This window comes from Dipodomys merriami, unplaced genomic scaffold (assembly GCF_024711535.1).
Source record: "Dipodomys merriami isolate MVZ:Mamm:240054 unplaced genomic scaffold, mDipMer1.0.p SCAF_45, whole genome shotgun sequence".
In the NCBI taxonomy this organism is placed as follows: Eukaryota; Metazoa; Chordata; class Mammalia; order Rodentia; family Heteromyidae; genus Dipodomys; species Dipodomys merriami.
In genome coordinates, this window is record NW_027206013.1 from 4,916,595 (window position 1) to 4,936,955 (window position 20,361).

Genomic DNA, 20,361 nt, shown 5'->3' on the forward strand with positions numbered 1-20,361 from the left:
TTTCTTCTTGAGAAAACAAAGGCAGGAGAGCAGGTCAGGGTCAGTGGAGGATCTCTATCTGTAAACAGTCTAAAAGGAGAGGATAGAGGGAACTGCTTCTACCTCTTGTCTGGCTGCTTCCATTTGCTTTTTCTCTTCAGTCTGGAACTCATAACCCTATGCTTGAGAACAATATCTCCTGGGCATAACCTGAGTCCCATCAACCCCACACTATAGCAAATTCATTCACATTCTTCTCCAAAGCTGTGTGTCCACTAGAAGTCTGTTTGAGTCACTGTATTCAATGGGTCTGCCTCTTGGTGGGAATCAATCATAATAGAATGCCAATAATAGAATGCCAATAATATTTCACAGTGAAATAGTCCGAGAGTCATATCCAAATCCACAACTCCTGAAGGTAGGGCAGAAAATGCATATTTAGCAGGGGGAAAAATCATAATCAGGGAGAGATGATCTTGTGCATGCCCAAAATGACATGTTTCTTCATACTTCCCATGTTGTGGAAATGAGGTTTTAGCTCTTTTCTGGGGGGAGATTTGAAAGCACAGTTCACCCTTCAGACTCTGATGCATGCTCCTTCCTGTAACTTGTGGAACATCATTCTGGAAAACAACTGTTAGGAGGTTTGTTAGAACATTAGCCTTACTATGGGCCTCAGGGTACTGAATGGGAGAGTCTATTTGTATCTCGCCTTTCAGGCTGTTCATCTGCTAACACTTTCTGCCCTGTTCCCTCCAGATCCAATGTTGGAGTTAATCTGCATTTTCAGTAGAAGAAGGAGAGTAGTTGAAAGGAATAAAACCCCAAGGCTCATTTCACTTCTCTGAACAAGAAGGAAATGAGCTGATTGTAAAATCAAACATATCTTCTCAACTAAAAGAAATTTTTTTTAAAAAAGGAGTCATTATCGATAGAATGAAGGATTCTGCTGGACAAATACTAGACGGCTCCAACAGAATTCAATGCAAGTCTATTCAGGCTGGAGTCTGACTTTGCATTGTTTTTTAATTTTTAATATTTTATTTTTGGATGGCCTGGCTTACCATCCAGAAGGCTGAAGACCTCTAGATGTTTATAGCAGGTTTGAAGATCATCTGGGGCTATGAAAGAGCAGCTGTAGATGGCAGCTCCTCTGGTGGCTGAAATGGTTGGAATGTGTCCCAGCGCTTTTTTTTTTTCTTGCCAATGGCATTTAATGTGTCGAGGAACAGATTCATCCACATGAAAGGAGAAATATGTGATGTCCCTGTGCCTTTGTCGGTTCACTGGTGAACACAGTTGACCAAGTCCTTCTAGGAAAATGGGACCAGACAGTGGACATTTGGCAGGCATGAAGTAGGCCAAATGTGAAACTGAGGGGAGCAGAAAGCAGTGGGAGGGAGAGCCCTAGTTGGGATGAGGATGAGGCCTGAAAAAGAAGGCTCCCAAAAAGGGGTATCGGGAATACTCACCCAGCTTCTCAAGTCTTCTGTGGCACCAAGAGGAAGGAACAGTCCTGCAAACAACCTCCTCCACCTATTACAAGACTGTGATTAAGGAATAAAGTCAAGAGCTCAAAAGTAGACCCAAGTACAAGAGGAAGATTAATTTGAGATAAAAGTGGTACTTTCTCTGTGCATGATTTAACACATGCTAAGGGATGTAGGTAGCATCTGTCTATACTAAATAACAGAATCATATTTTCAAGAGGAATACCAGGAGCACAAGTGTAAATGTATAAGCAAAATCAGCTAAATACTAGAGCAAATGATAGAGGAGACTTTGGTCATTGTAGGGTGGGAAAGGCCTACATGACACAAATCATGATGACTGCTTTGAATGTCATGTCCGGATCATATGAAAAAGTCCTTCACTTCATAGGAGGAAGGCAAATGAAAGACCTTTTGGCTTGAGAGAAAAGCATTTCCCATCAGACAGTTAAATGACAAAAATGGGATTTGGAGCATCTTCTATGTCTTGTCTAGTGGGGTGGTGCCATAGACCTCTACCTCTGAGAGGGGAATCTAGTCCTATTTTGAGCAAACAGTTCTACCTCTGGAAATTTTCTTCAGTAGAACTCAACAGAGTAAAGAACAGAAGGCAGAAAACAGCTGAAATACCCTGGAGTTGGTTAAATGAAAAGGCCTGGGGTTGGTTAAATGAAATCATGGCCTATCCTATGTGAGAATATTAGAAAATCTTCAGATACCAAGTAAGCAAAAAGAACAAAGTGCGAGACATACATAGAATATGCTGCTATTTGTTGGCAGGAGGTATGATCTATGACTAGGGAAGCATGTTATAAATACTGCTTGTGTTTGCATGAAATATCTTTAGAGGGATTGGAGGGGAGTCACCCTGTGGAGGGAGATGGTACCAGAGAGACTTCTCTCTGAGGCCCCTTGGCCAGTTTTGAATTTAAGCCACACAAATACATCACCTATTAATATAGAAGGATTAAATATGCAACAGTAGGTCACTGGGAGTTACAGGGATAAGACTTCCTTGGTAGCTTTCCCATTTGGAATCTGGCTGTTGTAGGGGGCTAGATGGTAAGTGCAGGCTCCATGGTCATTAAATGATGGAGACTCAGACTCCAGGACTGAAGGGACAGGCCTCAAACACAGAGGCAAAGTGTGCTTGGCTCTACAAGGAGGAGCAAGCTAAGCAAATGGTAGGTGGGTTTGTGTTATACCCCATCTTGGTTCTAGAATTCACACATAGCAGTTTGCAGGGCTGGGACTTGGCTTTGCTATTTTGAAATGGGAACAGAGGGCATAGGGGCTGATACTTAGCTTCCCACCGGGGTAAGGAGTTAAAGAAGATTCCGGTGATACAGAAATTGGAAAACACACGAGCAATAGGGGCCAATTAACCTCTCCCAGACGGCTAGAAAACTGTTTAGATCAAGAGGGTCAGCCCTGATCTATTTATATCTACTGCTTTAAAGGCAATAGGGTAGCTGGGTCACCAGAACTGCCAGCTCCTGAATGATGGACACTTCAGCATGGGTGGATACATTTGAATCACATCACCACAGGGAACCTTTGCATCCTCCAGCCTCCCCTCTCCCCAACCTCCCCAACCTCCCAGTACCTTCCATGTGGAGCCATCTAAGAAGATACCACACTCTATCTCATCTCTGGGCTGACACATGAAGGCTGGCATAGCAGGAAAAACAGCTCTTCAAAGGAGTGAGAGATTTCACAATTTATCAAGACCTGAGTACAGGCACAGGCCACCTGCTTTCTCCCCACGGTCCCACAGTGTTCCTGGAATAATTATACCTCTGAGGCTGTATGATGTTCCATCATGCCTCTGTCATTGAGTGAATATGTAGGAAGGACATATGGTGAATCCCTTCATTTCACAGATGGGGAAAACTGAGGCTCAGAGGAGCAAACAGAGCAGAGACTTGACTCTGATCGCACTGAGACCAGATTTCCAGAGAAATGGTGTGGTGATTGAGGAGAGTTTCGGCACTGAGGAGCAGAGGTCTCTGCAATGAAGGTGTGCCTGGTTGGTAAGGGGATGTACTAGGAGGTATTTCAGGGAGGCCTAGGGGAGAGTCTACACTGATGGACTCTCCAGAATGACAAGTCTAGAAGCTCACGAGGCCAGCAGCCCACAGATTATAGAACTGAATGCAGCCCCTCTGGAGGTCCAGGGGCTGCTGGAGACACAGGAAGAGAAATAACAGAGACTGGGCAGATTAGAGGGATTTGTAAGTTTCCTCTTGCACCAGAAGGGCATGCATGGGGGTGACCCTGGGTAACTTCATGGGATGGCTATGGACAGGTAGGAAAGAGACAGTCCACGCAGAAGGAACAGCGCCTGCAGAGCCAGGCACAAAACCTGTTACAGTTAGCTATCTGTGTATGGCCAACAGTGGCTGTAAGGATAGTCTGGAACATTTTGTAGGCCAGGGGTCTTCATCAGATGACATGGCAACACCAGAGTGATAATAGGACATTGGCATTACTTGCCCCATCCCCACCTGTCCAACCTTGAGGTTTGGGGTAATCATTGAAAATGACCATCTGCTGACATTTGGAAGACTAACTCATAGGCCTTGGGCAGTCACAGGCATTCAAAGAAGGACAGTTATTCAGAAGGCAGTGGAATTCATGCTTTGGAGAAAGTAGGGTAGGACAAATAGTGACTTGGATAGAAGAGAGGATGACTTTCAGGTGACATGGAGGAGTGGTAATGGGCAGGGCCAAAGAATATAGGTCTCTGATCCTTCTTTTCCTTGCATTCCAAGAAGCCACCATCGAAAGATCTCATCACCAGCCTACAGGGTTTCAAACTTTCACCAGTTTGTGGATAGTAGCTCTCCTGACTCGAGCCCCCTCTAGCCCTTCTACTTCTACACACCACATGTCCAGCCTGCCTCCTCTGCCTCCCAGAGACACCAACTTTATCTAGGGATAGCCTCCATCGCTCATGTGAGGCCCTGAAGTGAGGGTCCTAACTGGGGAAATGGAACAAGGGTACAGCTGTGCCCAGGAGCTATGCAGTCAACTTGGTAGCAGACCCAGGGCACCCCAGGGCTCAGTGTCTTCATCTGTGAAATGAGCGAGTTGGACTAGAACACTAGGTAGAGACCTGGGCCTGTTTGCTCTCTGTGGTGCAGGTTCTGAGAGTAAAAATAGGACAGAAAGGAAAAGTTTTGCCTTGAGTCCCATGAAGCCAGGTTGGGGCCATGTAGGGCAGAGCAGGGTTCTGAGCTTGGAACTGGGGACTTGGACAAAGCTGTCTCAGACTTGAGAGGGTGGGGCTAGGAGAGCTGAAAGGATGTGACAAAGGCCAAGGCTGAAGGACAGCCTGCTCCACAGCAGGTGCTCAGATCCAATGTGGTCCCAGCCCCCATCCGTGCTGAAATGAGTGGGACTTCAGCTGCAGCAGGTGCCACGCACAGAGACAGAATAGGGTTCTTTGCCCTTTTATTTCTGAGGACAGAGCCTGAGAGTTGCTGGAGAGACTTAGTGGGGCTGTGGTAAGCTAAGGAGTGTCTTGTTTGGTGGAACCTTTATGGAAGGAATCTACCACACAGCAGCAAGAGACCTTATCCTTCCAGATTCCCTTGAGCTTTGATTCTCCTTCCTGTTCCTAAACATCACCCTAAACATCCTCACTACTCTTCTAGTCCAAGACTGAGCTGGGTTGAGGGTGAGATGTCTTGGGAGCTGAGCAGCAACAGATTTATAAACTATCAAGGGAGGGCACCAATGCAAGATGGAAAGGAAGAAAAGGAAGGGAAGGTATGGAACCACATTGGAAAAATTCCTGTGGGCACTGGGCTGGGTGGTTCTGAAGTTGCCCATGACTTGTCATACTTGGTCTAGATACCTAAAATGTCCTGTCAGGTGTTCACCAGTGCCAGATAAGTAATCTGCAAAGTCACCAGGCATAGTTTAGGTTTTTGGCAATCGTTCCCAGGAAGGAGCCTGTGTTGCCTACTCAGGGCCCTAGGCCTTTCCGGCAGCTTCTCTGTACCCACGAGGCATCCCTGTAACTACTTGATGACTCAAGAAAAGGTCTGTTTCTCACTTCCAGTCAGAATTAAAAGAGGCTTCTGGGCCCATGCAGCACCCGTCCTGCACTTCTTCCAAAAGGTCAATATTAAGACTTGCTTTGACTTACTTAGTGAGGGCAAATTCTGCCCAAAGGCAACAGCCAGGCCTCTATAATGTAGGTACTGAAGAAGCCCAGTAGTCCTACCAGTCCCATACTCCCTAAAAAAGGAGCCTGAGTTTGAGGGATCCTTACTACACTGGACCTAGACAGTGATTTTGTTGACAATTCATTTTCCTAGCAGGGTGAACCAGACCCCTGAAAAATTTTCAGAGCCACTTAACTATAAAATGTGACTACTATCAGCCTGGTGTACTATCAGGGAACTGTTATGATGAGGATTTAGCTCACTGAAAACAGAATGGATAAAGTATGACATAAATATAAATGGAGTATTATCCAGCCATAAAGAATCAAATTGTAGCTGGGCACTGGTGGCTCACGCCTGTAATCCTAGCTATGCAGGAGGCTGAGATCTGAGGATTGTGGTTCAGAGCCAGCCTTGGCAGGAATGTCTGTGAGACTATCTCCAATAAACCACCAGAAAACAGGAAGTGGCGCTGTGGCTCTAGTGGTACAGCGCTAGCCTTGAGCTGAAGAGCTGAGGGTCAGCACCCAGGCCCAGAGTTCAAAACCCACGACCTACTAAAAAAAAATCAAATTGTGTCATATGCAGGAGAATGGATGGAAGAATATGTTAAGTAAAATAATCAAGACATAGGAAGACAAATATATTTTTCTCATATTTAAAAATAAACATGAAAGTAGGAAGCACAGTGAAAAAGAGAAATAGGATAAATATGACTGAAGTATGTAGTACACAGGCATGAAAATATCATAGTGAGCCTCATTTTAGGCATTCATTTTTTTAAAAGTTAAAGAAACTGAAACATACTTCAGAACATATGTGCATACTGGGAACTGAACCCAGGGCCTTGACTATTCCAGGCAAACATGATCTCTACCTTTTTTTTTTTTTGGTTGTAGGGCTTAAACTTGGGAGACCTGGGTGCTGTCCCTGAGTTTTTTGCTAAAGGACAGCACTTTACTACTTTGAGCCACAGCACCACTTGCGGTTTTCTGGAGATGAGTCTCAGACTTTCCTGCCCAGGCTGGCTTTGAACTACAATCTTCAGATCAGTCTCCTGAGTAGCTAGGATTACAGACATTAGTCACCAGCACCAGCTTTCTCTGTTGGTTTTTAATTACAGCGTGAGCCACCAATGATTGGCCTTTTTTTGTGTGCATCTGTATCTGGGGCTTGAATTCAAGTCTTGGTCACTGTCCCTGAGCTTTTGTGTTCAAGGATTGTGTTCAACCTCTTGAACCACAGCTCCACTTCTGGCTTTTTGTGGCTAATTAGACATAAGCGTATCAGACTTTCTGTCCAGGCTGTCTAGGCCAAAATCCTCAGATCTCAGCCTCCTGAATAGCTAGGATTACAGAAATTAGTCACTAGCACCCAGCTTTTCCCTTAAGTTTTTTTTTAAGACAAAAAATATTTGTTGTCAGGCTGGCTTCAAACTCCCGTGTCTTCCTTACAATTTTTTTTTTTAAATTGTGAGAATACCATACAGAGGAGTTACAATTACATAGGCAAGATAACGAAGGAGTAAATTTCTTTTTTTGGGTCCGGTCATGAGGCCTGAACTCTGGGCCTGGGCGCTGTCCCTCAGCTCTTCAGCTCAAGGCTAGCACTCGACCACTTGAGCCACAGCGCCACTTCCAGCTTTTTTCTTTTTGCTTATGTGGTGCTGAGGAATTGAACCCAGGGCCTCAGGCATGCAAGGTAAGCGCTCTACCACTGAGCCACCTTCCCAGCCCCCAAACAAGTACATTTCTTATCAAGCATTATTGGCTCCTCTTTGTTTCCCCTTCCCATATTCCCCCATCCCCCACCACCTGATCCTCCCCCTTACAATTTTTTTTTTTCCTGCCTATCAAGGGGCCTGAACTCCGCCTAGGAGCTGTCCTCAGCTCTTCAGCTCAAGGCTAGCGCCACTTCTGGCTTTTCTGCTTATGTGGTACTGAGGAATTGAACCCAGGGCCTCATGCATGCAAGGCAAGCACTCTACCACTGAGCCACCTTCTTAGCCCCTTCCTTACAATTTTTTAAAGTTTTCTTGGCTTGTGTGCCAGTCTTGTGGCTCGCACTCAGGGCCTGGGAGCTGTCACTGAGCTGCTTTTGCTCAAGGTTAACATTTTACCATTTGAACGAAAGCTCCACTGCTGGTACTTTCTGGTGGTTTATTGGAGTTAAAAGTCTAACAGACTTTCCTGTCCCAGATAACTAAACAGTGATCCCCAGATCTCAGCCTGAATAGGTAGGATTTCAAGTGTAGACCACTGGTGCCAGCCTTAAACTGCTCTTTTGGAATCAAAAGTTTCTTACGTTATCTAGATTGCTATTTTGGTTATTTTTTTTCTCGTTGCTATGTAGTCCAACAGTATTTGCTTACTGTTACATACAAAAAAGTGATAAATTACTATTTTCATATTGCTCTATCAATGAAAGAAACTGAAGCATTGCCCTAAAAAAGATTCAAGAAAACGATCTCTCTCTCTCTTTATGCTATCCTTAGCCCATCTGGAACATGGAGAAAAAGCGAGTTCACAACTGGCTAATGGATCTACTCTCTAAGCCAAACAGTTTGATCCCAGTTCTTTCTTCTACCCACCTCAGAGCAATGAAGGGAACTGCCCTACAACAGACAACACGACTCTGGATACCTGCCAAGAGCACTGAACCTGTCCCTGAGGGCAGAGCCAAAAACGGGGTGACTCAGATTCGTGTGATTCCAGGGTCTGTGGCTCCAGGCAGTAGACCAACCTCTCCAGGCCCAACACTGGGCGTCACCCAACCCTACCAGACCTGACACCCCTTCCAGGCCCGAGCTCCGCGGGGGTGTGTGGGGGGGGGGTGTCAATGTCCCCGGCAGGCACCAATTCCTCCGCAAATCAAGGAAGCCAATACAGTTGTGGTCTCTAAACCATTTATTTCTCCTCACCCGGAAGGAGGAGGGTGGTGAGCACTTTACACTGAGAGCTGCAGGGGCCGGGGTGAGGCTGTGCTAGCGAAATCATGCTGGTGCTTCTCAGGCAAAGGTGGCCCCATTCCAGCCCACGTTGGCCGCGTTCATGTCGTAGTAGTTGATGTAGATCCTAAGAGAGATGGGAGATGGGCTCAGTCAACAACCTCACCATCTCCGGGGAGCGGCTCGCGGGCCGGTCCGCGTTCCCACCCGCGGCCGCTTCCCCAACGCACCTGTCCGGGCTGATGCGCAGACGCTCGGCCAGCAGTCCGCAAAGCAGCTTGCTGTAAGTGCGGTTCTGCGCGCCGCCGATCTTGCCGATGCTGTGCAAACTGCAGAGCGCGCAGGGCTCGCTGGAGCCGCCGAAGGCCATGAGCTGGTCCGGTACCACGTGCACGGCGATGTACTGCGGGGTGGGGGGGGGCAGGGGCGGAGGGTCTGAGCAGCCGGCCGGCCGGGCTCGGCTGCGCCCCAGGCATCTATTTTCCGCACTTGAGCCACCATCCTGTGCCCCCCACCACCCCCATCCCCACCCCCAGCCCAGCAGCCCCGGCTGACCATCTCTCCGCGAACGCACCCTGGCCAAGCACCCTCCCCGCAAACCTGCGCCGGCTTGCCCGTGGCCTGCGCCAGCTGCTGGGTGAGCTCGGAGAGGAGCCCGTCCGGCACCGAGGCGCGGGGCACGTTGGTGCTCACGACGAACATCGGCATGATGGCGGGAAGGGCAGCGGAACGGCGGTGCGAGCACTAGAAGACGCTCCCCACGCCGAAACCCGGGTACATGAGCTACGTGACCCAGGCCCCGCACCGCCCCGAATGCGGCCCCGCCTCCCGTGACGCTGCCGCCGGCGGAGGTCCCGCCCCAGGCCCGGGGGCCCCGCCCCTCGCGCGCCGTCACCGCCGGCCGAAGCTCCTCCCCCCGTGCGCCTGCCTTGGCCGGCACGTACGCGCTGCGTGCGTCTTTCAGGTCTGTGCTCCACGTGGCGCCAGCAAGTGTACTGGTCCCCTTCTTGTCTTTGTTGGCCCTTTTTCTTGGGCGCGGATGGTTGACTCTTTCTCTTTCTGTGCCTGGAATGAGGATGGCGGTTAATGGGGCAGATGGACCTTGCCCTCTGGGAGCTCGGCCATTCAGCCACACTCACTGAGACCTTTTGTGTTCCTAGTCTTCAAGGGCTAACGTTCTCCGCTTGCAGGCTCCGTGTGAGGGGGAGTGGGGGGGCGGGGAGGGGGAACCAAGAAGAGGGGCAGGGAAGAGGGTGTGAAGCAGAGATACTGAGCTTTGCTCCTCCAACCCTCAGTATATTTGGGGTTTGTTATCCCACGCCCCTGCACCTCTGGGCAGCAAACTCTAGAAGGAAGTCAGATCCAGCAGGGATGCCCTCTCAGAGAGCCCTTGCCTTCCATATCCTTCCTTCACTAATGGTAAGCTCTAGCCTCCAGTAAACTGAGTACCAGCGGAATGGCTGGCTGGCTGCTGTTAGAACCAGGTTAAATTGAACAAGTAGAGTATTAATTAGACCCAGGAAAAATGAGATTTAACTGGGTAATCTGAGAAGCCCCAGGTTACCTGAGGAACCTAAGTGCAGACCCTAGGAATAGAACAAACTAAGGCCTGGCCTTTACTGAAATTTGCAAAGTAAGTAGAATAAAAGGGCCAAACTTGAAAAGCAGGATCTCCCTGTAGAGAAAAACTCCAGGATAGTCATTAAATGGAAAAATCCCAAAAGCCGGGCGCCGTGGCTCATGCTTGTAATCCTAGTTACTCAGGAGGCTGAGATCTGAGGATCACGGTTCAAAGCCAGCTCAGGCAAGAAAGGCCAGGAGACTCTTATCTCCAATAAACTATTAGAAAACCGGAAGTGGCGCTGTGGCTCATGCTTCTTTGATCGGAAGATTTAGGATAAGGACAGTGACGTATGGCCTTGGTTATTGGAATGACTGGAATTATGATTGCCATTTTGTAATCACTAACTGCTAGCTCTGCTTCTGCAACTTGCTTCCTCTTTGCCGATGGGAAAACTACCACTGGCCACCTGTGAGTGCCCCCTCCACCCAATCTTGCCTTTAAATACCATAAACTATTTGACTTTATTGTTGTTCTTCACTGTCTTGGTATAGTGAGAGGAAGCCTCTGTGGCAGCAAAGACTCCTAGCCTAATTGACCTAATGTTGGGATGTCTTGTTGGGCAATTGAAGTACTGCCATGAAGACAGTGATGACATAGCAGGAAGAGAAGCAAGTGGCAACCAGATTAGGATTCTGGCTATTCAGGGTAGAGGTAGAAGGAATCTTCAATGTCTGTCATCATAGGGCAGAGGGGCAGGGCTATGTGGCACCTCTAATCTGAGTGGAATCAGGATTCTGCATATGCTGGAGATCTGTCGCTCAAGACCACGGATGGAGCATGCTGCATTTGGTGAAGTGTTTGGAATTTTCCAGGAAGGTCCTGTCTTTGGGTCTCTGACAAGCACAGTTCAATTTTGATGACATAGCCAACACTGGCCTTGGTGATAGCCTTGTGGTATAGCAAAGATACATGACTGAGACTCAGATGCCACCAGATCACCAGCCAGTCTCCAATCAGAAGACCCGTTTATGCAAATAGAGTGTAAGTGTTGATTTCCTTCATCTGGGCCCTGGCATCCAAGACTTCTTAACTGCAGGTGTTCTGATGATGTTCCATATGATGTCTACAGCTGGAGTTGCTCCTTTGAGCTTCAGCAGCTCACAGTGGGCACATCAGTGTCATCTGCTCCCTATGTCAAACCTAAGTGCATGACTTTCCTCCTAAGGCTGATTGCCTGCCAGTGGAATGTACTTCCCTCCACTTTCCCTTTGTCTTCTCTTTTTCCCACCTTCCATTCTCTGCCACTGAGTCAAAATGCTCTGATAATCAGTTGTCCTTTCTCCTGTACAGTTGTGATTCCCCTGTGGTGGGCCACTCCTTGTGAAAGGGGTCTCTTTCTTGACCCCAAAACAACTGATTTGTCTCTGACCTGCTTTGCCCATTGTAATGTGCGCAGTGAGCTTGAGTAATTCCAGGCAGATGATTGCAGAGCCAGCAGCTGGTTGGCCTATTCTCTGTAATAGTTGGTACAAGTGACAAAATGGAGCCTCACCAGCAGGTATCATGCTGCCCCTATAAAGGTGCCTCTTAAAATTTCAGGTGGTTACCAGAGCATAGAGTGTCTTTCCTTAGCTACTTGTCATTTTCCCTTGCCCTCCTCAGCTCTTTCCAGTAGCAGTCATCTTCAACTTTCCAGAAGGGCATCTGAGCAGATGTTCCAATTCCTCAGACTTAGCTAACCACTCTGAGCCTGTTTCCACACCTGTAATTTGGACATGACAATAGTGTCATGGAGTTGGTTTGAGGGCCAAGTGGCTAAAGTGGTCCCCTGGATACTAGAGGCAATACTGTCACATGTGCTGACCTAGTCCTTGCTAGCTTCCCCTTACCTTCCATGCCTGGGCTCCTGCATCTGGCTCTGTGGGTTGGTCCTGAGATGCAGTTGGCTCATACTTTCCCTCATCAGACTCTGACTCATCCTACAGACCTTGGTACCTTAGGAAAGTCCCAGTTCCATGTGACCCCAGCACCTGTCCTGTTCTCCAAGTCTGTTCCCCAAGTCTGTTCCCATACTTCTGTTTGTGAGTTAAAGCTTCATGTTCAGGTGGCAAGTGAAGACAGATCCATGGAATGTTGCTGTATGCCTATGCCCTGACCCAGTTACCTCCATTGTAGGTAGACGACCACCAAAGATGTCTACATCCTAATTCTGGAACCTGTGAATATGTTACCTTACATGGCAAAAGGCATTTCACACATGTAATTTGGGATATCGACCTTAATATAGAGATTATCATGGAGTATCTGGGTGGGTCCGAGATAATCACTTGAGCTCTTAAAAGCAGAGAACATTCTCCAACTAGAGTCAGGAAGGTATGGTAGAAGAAGCCAGAGAGATTCAAAATAGGACTAAATGAGCTCTTATTTGCTTTGAAGATGGAGATGGGGACATGTAAGGAACCAAGGGGACAGTGGAAGGAGGTATATTTCAATGGCAGGCAAGTGAGAGAGAGGAAAAACCATGTTTAGACACAGGGGGCAGGAGACAGTAACTTGGCAGCTACTGAGATGAAGTCAGAGACCTCAGTCATACAACTGTAAGGAGCTGAAATCTATAGACAATGTGAACTTGGAAGAAGATTCCTCCATAGCTGACTTTCAGACACCTTGACTTCAGCCTTGTGAAACTTTAAGCAGAAGACCCATCCATATTGTACTGGACTCTTTAACACATGCAGATGGTGAGATAATAAATGTGTGTTGTTATGAGCAGCTAAAACTATGGTGAGTGGTTATGATTTGAAGAAAACATTTTTAGAACTCAACAATTATGTGCCTGTAATGGTCAAATGTATCAGGATGCCCTTTCATACTCACTGACAGCAGCATCCATGTTCTGTTTGATTGAAACCTTGACTTTTTCCTAAGTCTCTATGGCCATAGAGTTTGGCTGTGGTGAGTCCAGTGTCCTGGGTTTATGGACAAGTGTCTGTTTTGTCAATAGAAACGTCATCATGCTCCCTTCTTCCTATTCCCTGCTTAGAATTAGACACAACCCTTGAATGTATAGTAGGTGTCAGGCCAGCAGGAGCTTCAAAAATGCAGGCCAAGGAAGGAGGAATAGAAACCTAAAGGGCCCCAGAGCTTGACCCAGGCCTTTCAGTTGCCTTTTAGTTACATGAGAATAGCAAGCCCTTCTCTTCGCATGGTACAGTCTTCTGGGACTTCTGTCAGGTGCAGACTCATTGCAATTCCTGGCTGGTAGAGAGATCCACAGGTAAGGGATGATGGGCAGAGAAAATGAAAGGGGAACAAAAAAACATAAGCTGGATAAGGAGGAATTGCCCATGAGTGCCTTGGCAGATCCTGTGGGTGGATAGCTGGCCCTTTGGTTGACCATCTCCATGGGCTGTCAACCACAATAGGGAGTCAAGGAGGAATAGACACAGCTGGGAAGCCACCTGCTCTTCCCCTTACCATCTCTCCTAAAAGCTAGCTGGAGACCTATCTGGCTTCTCTGAAGTGCTCCCACCTTTCCAAAGGCATTCAAGACCTCCCCCCCACCCCCCGTGCCATGTTCCTTGACAGGACTATACCAGGTACTCCACAGGGAAAAATCAGCTGCCCCATCTTGATTTACTCGTCTTGTGCCCATTCTCAAGACATCATATATAAGAAAAGTCACAGAAAAGCTATTTGAAAAAACATCCCCATCACTCTTTAGTCATAGTGGAACAAGGCTTGCTATCCTCTCTGTCCCCTCCTGCCCTACACCATCTAGCTGAACTTGAAGATACAGGACTTTTAAAATGTCTGCCAGGAGACACACTGCAAAGGAAGGGCCTAGGCTGGGTGAGTAAGGAATGCTATCATTTGGATGTGTCTCCTCAAGCCCATGTTTTAAAAGTTTGGTTGACAGAGCATGACACTATTGAGAGGCAGTGCAACCTTTAGGAAAAAAAGCCCGGCAGAAGGAAGTTAAGTCATTAAGGGGAGGAGGGGCGTGCCCTTGAAAGGCTCTGGCCCCTCCTTTTCCCTCTTTCTTTGCCTCTTTGCCTCCCTGCAGTTTCCCAGTCATGCTTTTACCAGTTATTCTGCCTTTCCACAGGCCCAAAATTAACAGATCCACATAAACAACCATGGACTGAAGCCTCTGAAATGTGACCAAAAATAAACCTGTCTTATAAGTTGTCTATCTTAGGTATTTTGCCACAGTAGTGGGAAGCTGATTAACACAGGGAGCCAGTATTCACTGCCAGCTTATCCCATAAGGCACTGGGACATTGGCCAGAACAAAGTAATTGGGCTTAGTTGCTCAAACCTTAGAGCCTCAGTTTCTTCATCTAAAAAAGACATGGTAAGTCCTTCCCCATCTATGTGTCTGGAGATTAAACGACAGGATGACAAATACCAGTTCCTGGTATCAGTAGGTATCCAGAAAATGTTGAAATTGTTGCGTGGTAGCCAAGTATTCCAGATCAGATCATAAACTCACAGGATAGAAACTCTATGGGCATTGGGGTAGAATTGGAGACTGTGCATTCCTTTTCCCCATTTACACTCTCATCCCAGCAGCAGAGCCAAGACGTGTGTGTGTGTGTGTGTGTGTGTGTGTGTGTGTGTGTGTGTGTGTGTGTGTGTGTGTGTGTGTGTGTGTGTGTGTGTGTGTGCGCTAGTCCAGGGGCTTGATCTCAGAGCTTAGGCTCTGTACCTGAGGATTTTGCTCAAGGCTGGCACTTTACTACTGGAGCCACAGCTCCACTTCCAACCTTTTTGGTGGTTGTTTTGAGATAAGAGTCTCATGGACTTTTCTGCTGGAGTTGGCTTTAAATCACAATCTTCAGAGCTCAGCCTCCTGATAGCTAGGATTACAGGTGTGAGCCAGCCAGGCGCTGGCATAGTCTTCACTCTCCCACCTCATGTTCTGCCCCTAGGACTCTTTGCTTGAAGGTCAGATAGCTTCTGGGCTTGCTTCTAGTTATTTCCCATTGTCCACATCAGGCATATTTTATCTCCACTCAGAGCACCTGTGGTGTTCATAAGACTTACTGTATCACCTCCAATTGGATATGACTATGCATTTCAATACTTCCTTACCCCTAGGCCTCCTAGGAGCACTTTCATGGTCTGCCTCCAAAGACAACTCTGAGTGTGTGGCTCTCGGTGCCTGTGTGAGCCCATAGGCTTGAGCAGGTGACAAACTGACATCTGCCCCAGAAATGCAGCCTCCCTGCTAAGGCCTCTGGAACAGTGCCCTGGTTCTCTTGCAATATTCTATCTCAATACAAGCACTAATTTCACATGATCCTCACTGGGACTAAAAGAGCCAATGTCTTGTCAAGTATATAGCACAGCCCTGATACACATGTTAGCTGTCAACATTTTGTTTGTGAGAGTGTTGTACTTTTTGCATGGTGAAGATTACTACCTTTCTTGAAACTCTGTATAGCCTGAGGAGAGGGCCTGGGGAAGCTTTGAGAAGTAAGGGAAAGACAATCTTATCAGCAAATAGTGCTGGTACTACTGGTTATGCAGTGTGTGTGTGTGTGTGTGTGTGTGTGTGTGTGTGTGTGTGTGTGTGTGTGTCCTGGTATTGGGGCTTGAACTTAGGACTTTGTGAGATCCTTTAGCTTTTTTGGTCAAGGCTTGAGTTCTACCACCTGAGTCACACTACTCTTCTGGCTTTTTGCTGGTTAATTCGAGATAACAGTCTCTCAGATTTGTATGCCTGGTCTGGCTTTGAAAATGGATTTTCAGATTTCAGACTCCTGAGTTGTTAGAATTATAGGCATGAACTCCCAGCTCCCAGCATAATTATCTATTGAAAATGAAAATGAGAGACTTTAATACTTATGTCACATTGTACACAAAAGTTTTTAAGCCTGGCACTGGTGGCTCATGCCTATAATCCTAGCTACTCAAGAGGCTGAGCTCTAAGGATTATGGTTCAAAGCCAGCCCAGGCAGGAAAGGCCGTGAGACTCTTAACTCCAATAAAGCACTCAGAAAACTGGAAGTGGTGCTGTGGCTCAAGTGTAGAGCTGAGGGACAGCACCCAGGCCTAGAGTTCAAGCCCCATGACCAACAAAAAAAAAAGTTTTGAAATTAATCATTAACATAAATGTAAAATTGAAAACTCAAATATTTAGAAGTAAATCTTTAGACTATTAGAATAAAAAATGTCTTGGAGCATAAAAACATGAACCATAAAAACACAAAATTGATAAACTGAATTTTATAAAAGTAAAATTTTCTTCTCATAAGCACTTAAGAAAATTTTATTTATTTATTTATTTTTTTTTTTTTTTTTGGGTCCGGTCATGGGGCCTGAACTCTGGGCCTGGGCGCTGTCCCTCAGCTCTTCAGCTCAAGGCTAGCGCTCTACCACTTGAGCCACAGCACCACTTCCGGCTTTTTTCTTTTTGCTTATGTGGTGCTGAGGAATTGAACCCAGGGCCTCGGGCATGCAAGGCAAGCGCTCTACCACTGAGCCACCTTCCCAGCCCTTAAGAAAATTTTAAAAGGCAAACTAAAACTGAAGGAACATACTTGTAAAATACCTGTACCAATAAAGTACTGGGACCCAAACTATATTTAAAATACTACTACAATTTTAAAATAGTAAGACAAGCCAATGAAAATAGAAGCAATGTATATATAAATGGCCTTATTGAGTGCATAAAAATATGTTCAACTCTATTAGTCCTCAAGAAAATACTGTTATACAGGAATTTGATCATGAGATACAAGAAGCCACATTTTGAGAAGCTGATTTGGGAATCTTTATTAGAAAGCTGGTGAGTGGGGGTAGGCTCATGTCCCAAAGACTTGCAGCCTCGAATGCAGTTAATATTGTTAGGAAACTGAGTCATAAAGGTTTTAAAGAAAACAATGTCAACAGACCAGATCAACTCTAAGGGAGAGTTGAAGAGAGACACCCAAGGTGTCCTGAGGATAGTCAGGAGATATGAGGCATGGTGTAATGGCAGCAGGGGTGGAAAAGCTTACATAGGGTCATGGTTAGGGGGCAGGGTCCCAGGGAAAGAGTTTTGTGAGTTTATGGTATGGGTCTGGCAGGTCTGGGAACCTATTAAGTCCCCTGCCCCATCTAGGAATTCAGGTGCCTATCACCTGTGGGTTTAGGAAAGTGTAATTTCACCCCTAGAGTTTTCAGAAAGTCCTGTTCATCTATTAAAATGCCAAGATGGCAGTGAGGACAAGATGGCATTACTTAGACCCAGTATCCATATTTCAAGACCACAATTAAAAAAAAATCACACTCACTAGAATGGCTAAATTGAAAGGACCTAGTGTTGATAAGTATTTGGAATATCCAAAACTTTCTTCAAATATCCCAAACTGGGTGCTCCTGCTTTACCCAGATAAGAAGAACGGGAATACAAGATGTCATTCTGGTTATTCCTCCAGTTATTCTTGGCCCTTGGTGGATGTTTACAGGAGCTGCAGTGAATTTCAGTAAGCAGAAAAAATTGGCCTTGAACTTTTGACAGCAAGAACAGTGACCTAGGGTTCTGGGCCTTGGAGGTTAACTGGAGATAACTCTTACAGACTTGTCTGCTCAGCCTAGCTTCAGAACTTAATCCTCACATCTCAGCATCCTAAAGTACTAGGATTATATACATAAGGTACTGGCACTCAGTGCTTTTTTTTTTCTTTTTTCCAACACATTGAGAGATAATTGCTAAGTTAGGTAATTTCTAGTGCCCAAACTGGTTAAAATTTTTTTATTTATTGTGCTTATCTCAGTGTCTTTTTCAAATTTACTGGCTTTTGAAACTAGAAAATATTGGTTCATTTTCATGTTCTAGTGTTTTATGCTGGTACTGGGTTTCTCACCACTTGGATAATCGTCTGGTTATCCATGGAATAATACTATAGATCTAGTTGATTGTGGTTGACCAGATGTTGTTGATGTTACAGGTTTGTGCAACCATGGTTGGGGGATCCACTGCATCTCTACGACTGCTAAAAGTATCCCCAACCATTCCTGAAGCCTCTCTGTTGGTACTTCTCTTCTTCATGTTAACAGCTCATCCACTTTGCTAATTGAAAGAAGCCAAGACCATTCAAAGATAGTCTTTTTTTTTTCTTTTTGCTTATGTGGAGCTGAGGAATCGAACCCAGGGCCTCAGGCATGCAAGGCAAGCGCTCAACCACTGAGCCATCTTCCCAGCCCCTCAAAGATAGTCTTAATTGAGATTTAATGTTGGAACTCCAGGAGGCAGCACAGGAAAGGCCTCCTACCTGTTCGCAAAATGAGTTTTGAAAAGCCTGAATACAGAGCCAGAAAAGGATTGTGACAAAAGTATCTGCACCAATCATAGCAGTCCCCTTATGCAAATGAAGGTTTGTGTTTGCACCAATTATTGCACAATGTCACCTATAGGTCTTTTGCTAGGTCATCAGGTAAAGAAGTAGATGCTGTAGTGACAAAAATACAGTGCAAGCTATTGGCTGGGGCTAGTGCCTTCAGGAACTAGAGTCATGCTTTGACTGCTGATATGAAAGCAGTCTGGCTGCTTGGCTGACAGACCTTCACTCAAGGCACCCTTGGCCCCACAAAAGAGTCTAGCAGCTGTCAATCAGGGAGTTAAATTTCCCCTGTCCCCCAACACATTTTAGCACAAAGGAAAATAAACTTTGAAAGAAGTGCTTACAAAGGCTTTCTGTACTTGTACTTTAATAGTGCTCTAAAAAGTTTCCAGTGTCCCAAGAGGCATGTTTCACTACCATCTGTTTCACTAGTGTGAATGCAAAAAGCTACTGTATTTTAACTTATACAGGTAAATGTGTGTTTATTATTAAGCCCAATGATACTATTTACCTGAAAAGCTAGAGATTGAATGTTTTATCTGTCCCCCTCCCAATCCATATGTTGAAATCTAATTCCCATTAATGATACCATGATAAAATCATTCTTTATCAGACTCAGATAAACATAGAGCAAAGGAGTCATGAGGTGGGGAGTACTTATGCTTATCTGAGATAAAAATACTTTCTCAAAGATTGTGTGTGTGTGTGCACGTGTGTGTGCGTGTGTACGGGTGTGCCCAAACTGGAGCTTGAATTTAGGATATCAAATTCTTCTTGCTTGGTTTTCGTTCATGGCTGGTGCTGTACCACTTGAGTCAGGCCTCTAGTTGTGGCTTAAGTCATTAACTGTAAGGTAAGTCTCAGGCACTTGTCTTCCCAGACTAACTTCAAACCTTAAAACTCAATCATCCAAGGTTAGCTTCGTGAATTACTAAGATTATAGATGAGACACTGGCACCCAGATCTTTTTTATTTTTTATTTATTTTTTGCCAGTAGTGAGGCTTGAACTCAGTGGCCTGGGCTCTGTCCCTGAGCCTCTACAGAGATGCCACAGCACCACTTCTGGATTTTTCTGTGTATGTGGTACTGAGGAATTGAACCCAGGGCTTCAGGTATGCTAGGCAAGCAGGCTACCACCAAGCCAGATTCCCAGCCCATTTTTTCTTTAATTTTTTAAAATTTTTAAATTTTTAAAATTTTTTAAATTTAAAAAATTTTTTAAATCAACATATTGAAAGATATTGACCAAAATTAGGTAAATGCTAGTGCCCTAATTGGTTAAAATGATCTTCTGTCTTACTGTGTTTATCTCAGTGTCTATTTCTAATTGACTGTTTTTGAAACGCCTTGGAAATGAAACTCTCCATTTTCATGTTCATTCAACTTTTGTCATTTAAAGGTTTCTTATAGTGGCCTCTCATTAGTTTTGGTTAGTTCACATAATGAGGTTCTAATTCTTAATTCTTCTTGACAGAATTTCCTCTAGGATTTTCTAAAGATCTGCTGTGGTTTGAGTAAATATTCTCTTAAGGTCATGTGTTAAAGGCTGAGTCCCTAGAACATAGTGCTTTGGGGAGCAGGTAAACCTTTAAGACATAGGGCCCATTGGGAGGAAGTTAGATTTTTGGCTGTCCTATTGAAGGGGATATTGAGTCCCTTGGCCCTTATGTCATCTTCTTATTTCTTGGCTGCAGTGATATGAGCAACTACTCCACCAGCTTTTCTCCTATTATTATGTCCTGCCACCCACAGACAAAAGACAATGGGGCCACACCACCATACTCTGAAATCTTAAGTTGATTTATCTCAGGTATTTTTTGTCATAAAGCAACTAGATTTCTTTTTCATTTTGTATACACACAATTCTTTGTA

General features: G+C 45.6%; 1 protein-coding gene across 1 annotated transcript; it reads right to left on the reverse strand.

Moving 5' to 3' along the window:
• Positions 1 to 8,532: 8,532 nt before the first annotated feature.
• On the reverse strand, positions 8,533 to 9,408 carry Mif (macrophage migration inhibitory factor). The gene is made up of 3 exons (XM_069994777.1): positions 9,192 to 9,408; positions 8,822 to 8,994; positions 8,533 to 8,718 (listed from the first exon to the last, which is right to left on the reverse strand). The coding sequence occupies exons 1-3, from the start codon at positions 9,297 to 9,299 to the stop codon at positions 8,652 to 8,654; spliced, it is 348 nt and encodes a 115-aa protein (XP_069850878.1). The 5' UTR covers positions 9,300 to 9,408; the 3' UTR covers positions 8,533 to 8,651.
• Between the last annotated feature and the right edge of the window lie 10,953 nt (positions 9,409 to 20,361).

Excerpts from the sequence above, each read along its gene's own strand:
- Mif (XM_069994777.1), bottom strand. The coding sequence starts at position 9,299 with ATGCCGATGTTCGTCGTGAGCACCAACGTGCCCCGCGCCTCGGTGCCG. Across the intron at positions 8,995-9,191 it reads CCACGGGCAAGCCGGCGCAG|TACATCGCCGTGCACGTGGT; the intron begins GTTTGCGGGGAG and ends CCCACCCCGCAG. Across the intron at positions 8,719-8,821 it reads CTGCGCATCAGCCCGGACAG|GATCTACATCAACTACTACG; the intron begins GTGCGTTGGGGA and ends CATCTCTCTTAG.